This window comes from Choloepus didactylus, chromosome 15, assembly GCF_015220235.1.
Source record: "Choloepus didactylus isolate mChoDid1 chromosome 15, mChoDid1.pri, whole genome shotgun sequence".
Taxonomy (NCBI): domain Eukaryota; kingdom Metazoa; phylum Chordata; class Mammalia; order Pilosa; family Megalonychidae; genus Choloepus; species Choloepus didactylus.
The window spans coordinates 34,379,406-34,382,447 of NC_051321.1; the positions used below are offsets into that span (position 1 = coordinate 34,379,406).

The following is a 3,042-nucleotide window of genomic DNA, read 5'->3' on the forward strand; positions in this document are numbered from 1 at the left end:
CTTCCCAGCAACTGGGTTGTTTCTTTAGGAGCAGCTGGCTATTGCTAGATTTGAGATTGCTACTTCGCCTACTATTAACTCTCACAAAGATGCATAGGCACACCTGTGGGCATTACTTTTCATGATGTTTCTGATTGATCCCATATTTCATGATTGCTTTCATTGTCATCAGTAACAGAAATACTAGAATCCTTTTTCCTTGTTGTGTTTACCCAGTCATTTTTTTTTTTTTTTTTTTCATTTCAAAATGTATTTATTCTTCTTGTCTTATCATACTGCCTGAAATCTCTAAAGCAGTGGTTGTCAACCGGGGGTGATCAGGCCCCCCAGAGGGATGTTTGTTAATACTGCAAGATATTTTTGACTGCTACTACCTGGTGGAGGAGAGGGATACTACTGGCTTTTAGTGGGTAGAAGCCAGGGACGCTGTTAGACATGCTACAGTGCACATGACAGCCTCCACAACAGAGAATTATCGGGTCCAAATGACAACAGCATGGAGGTTAACAAACCCTGTTCTAAAGCAATGAATTGTAACGTCAGTAATGAGGCATCCTGGCCCGGTCCCTGACATAATGGACAACATGGCTACGATTTTATCATTATAAATATGTTTGCTATAGTTTCTGTTAACTACCCTTCATCATGTAAAGAAAAATTTCTTCTCTTCCTAGTTTACCAAGAGTTTTTATATGAAAACAGAAGTTGAATTTCATCAACTGCCTTTCCCACATCTATTTACAGTCATCTTAAGTAATTTTTCTTCCTTAATTATTTTAGTACAATGAATCATATTGACAGGTTTCCTGATCTTCAACCACCTTTGGTCTCCTGCTATAAACCCTGATTTGTGACTAGGTTATTCCCTTAACATGCTGCTGTGTTTGGTTTGCTACTCTGTTAAACTTTAAATGTTTGCATCTCTATTTATAAGCAAAATCCACTAATGCCTTCTTTCTTTTTCGCTATCTTTGTCAATATCTGGACTAGCCTTATGAAAACAGGATGTGAAAATTTTTACCTTTTCCTGTACTCTGAAAGAGCAGAAGAATTAACTATCCCTCCAGTGTTTGATAAAAATTCGCATAAAACCATCTGGGCCTTGTGCCTTCTGGGAGAGAGACTAGTTCTATGGTGGCTGATTTTCCATTTCTCCAACCACAGGAAATATCAGAGCTTGTGAATACCTCGTGGGGAAAATCCAAAGAGGAATGGCCACAGGGGCTGTCATGGGGCTGGAAGTCATGGGGGTGACTGGGATGGGTCACAAGAAGTTCTGGGGTATGAAGGACTCTCACAGGTGGTGATGTCTGGGGGAGCATAGCTGTCACTCAGGTAGACATTGCTGGGTTTGGCCACCTTCAGGTAGACAACATCATATGTGTTCTTCAGGGCTGCCACAGCATCCTCGTGCATGACATCCTCCAGCCCCACACTGTTGACTGCCAGGATCTTGTCCCCAATCTGCAACCTTCCGTCCTTGTGGGCAGCCCCTCCTTCAATGATCTTCGTGATGTAGATGCTATTATCTCCGGGGATGTGCTGGTTTCCTACACCCCCTGCGATGCTGAAGCCAAGACCTTTAGGCCCCTTGATGAGCTTGATCTCCATGACCTTCTCAGCAGGGGGCTTCCGGCGCATGACATAGAGGCGGACAATGGAGCCTGCCTCTTTGAGGGCTTCCACTGCCGCTGAGTGGGTCACCTCCCGCACGTCCACTTCATTGACAAACAAGATGCTGTCGTTGACCCTGAGGCGGCCATCCTGGGCCGCAGCCCCACCAGGAATGATCTTGGTGATGAAAATGGATGGGTCATCACCGATGTGTGGGTTATCAGTGCCACCTGCGATGCTGAAGCCCAGGCCCGAGTTACCCCTTTCCAGTGTGATCTCCTTGTATTCCATCTCCCCCTCGGTCCCGTTCACCTGCAGCTCATATCCTGGGGCTTCTAAGGTATCTGTGTTGACAATCACAGGAGGAGAACTGGCCTGGTTGGGGAGGTGGGCCGGGCTGTGCTCCAGAGGAGGCGTGTCTTCATCTTGGTAGCGGTATTTCTTGGTTGTCACTATACAGAGACAGTCCATGTTGGGGGGCCTGGCCGCGGCGGCGGGTAAGGGGCTCTGACTTCATCGGAGTTTCCTTCCTCCCCTCCGCAGGTTCTCACCCCTCCCCCCTCCGCACCCCACTTTTGCAGGGGGGGCCAGGATGGGGGGAGGGGTGAGAGGGGAAGGAGAGGGTTGGAGAAGGGAAGGGGAGGGGAGCGTGGGAGGGAGGGAAAGGGGGCCCTAAAAGGGGGTCCCCAATGGAGGGGAGGGGGTCTGGGGAGCACACCCCGATTCTCAGGAGGGGCTGGGGCACCGGGGGCTGGCAGCCCCGGAGTTCGGGAGCTGGGGCATGAGATGGGATGGGGGAGGGGAAGTGGATTTCGGGGAGCCCCGGGGGAGGGGGGGTCTCGCCTAAAGGCCGGGGGCTAAGGGCCGTGGTGGGGGAGTGGGGTGGGGGGGGCTGGAGGCGGCAGCGGCTGAGGGAGCCGTGGAGCCGAGGAGCTACCCAGTCATTTTTATATCTTCTTTGGCTCTGGCACATCATTTTATTAGTGACTGGTACTGCATTTTCCTCCCTTCCTTTCCTACTTCCATGGACTTTGTGCTAAGTGCTATGCAGAATGCAAAGATGAGTTTAGTATAATTTTAAGGAACTAAGAGTTCCAATAGTTAATTGCTAAAACTTAGATAAATTTAGCCAAGAGGAGTAGAGCAAGTTCTGGAAACCCCTTCTAAAATAATGGAGCTTAGGCTTTATTTGCTGTGTCCTACAGTAATACTTCTCAGACTTTAAATATGAATATGAATCATCTGGGATATTGTTAAACCATAGGAATCTAATTGATAGGTGTGGGGTGGGGCCTGAGATTCTGCATCAGATATATAGTGAACTTTTAACAAATAGAGGAACTAATTGTATGAAATAACTTGGAGCTGGCAAATTATTTATATTAAATATAAATATCAAAGATAAATAATACGGAGTTCTCTAATTTC

The 3,042-nt window shown here is 47.6% G+C and overlaps 1 protein-coding gene across 1 annotated transcript; it reads right to left on the reverse strand.

Moving 5' to 3' along the window:
* Window positions 1-1,242: 1,242 nt before the first annotated feature.
* LOC119510578 (disks large homolog 4-like) lies at window positions 1,243-2,349 on the reverse strand. The gene has a single exon (XM_037804984.1). The coding sequence runs from the start codon at window positions 2,083-2,085 to the stop codon at window positions 1,243-1,245; it is 843 nt and encodes a 280-aa protein (XP_037660912.1). The 5' UTR covers window positions 2,086-2,349.
* Between the last annotated feature and the right edge of the window lie 693 nt (window positions 2,350-3,042).

What these genes read in the sequence shown, in the direction of transcription:
- LOC119510578 (XM_037804984.1), bottom strand. Translation starts at nt 2,085, where the DNA reads ATGGACTGTCTCTGTATAGTGACAACCAAGAAATACCGCTACCAAGAT.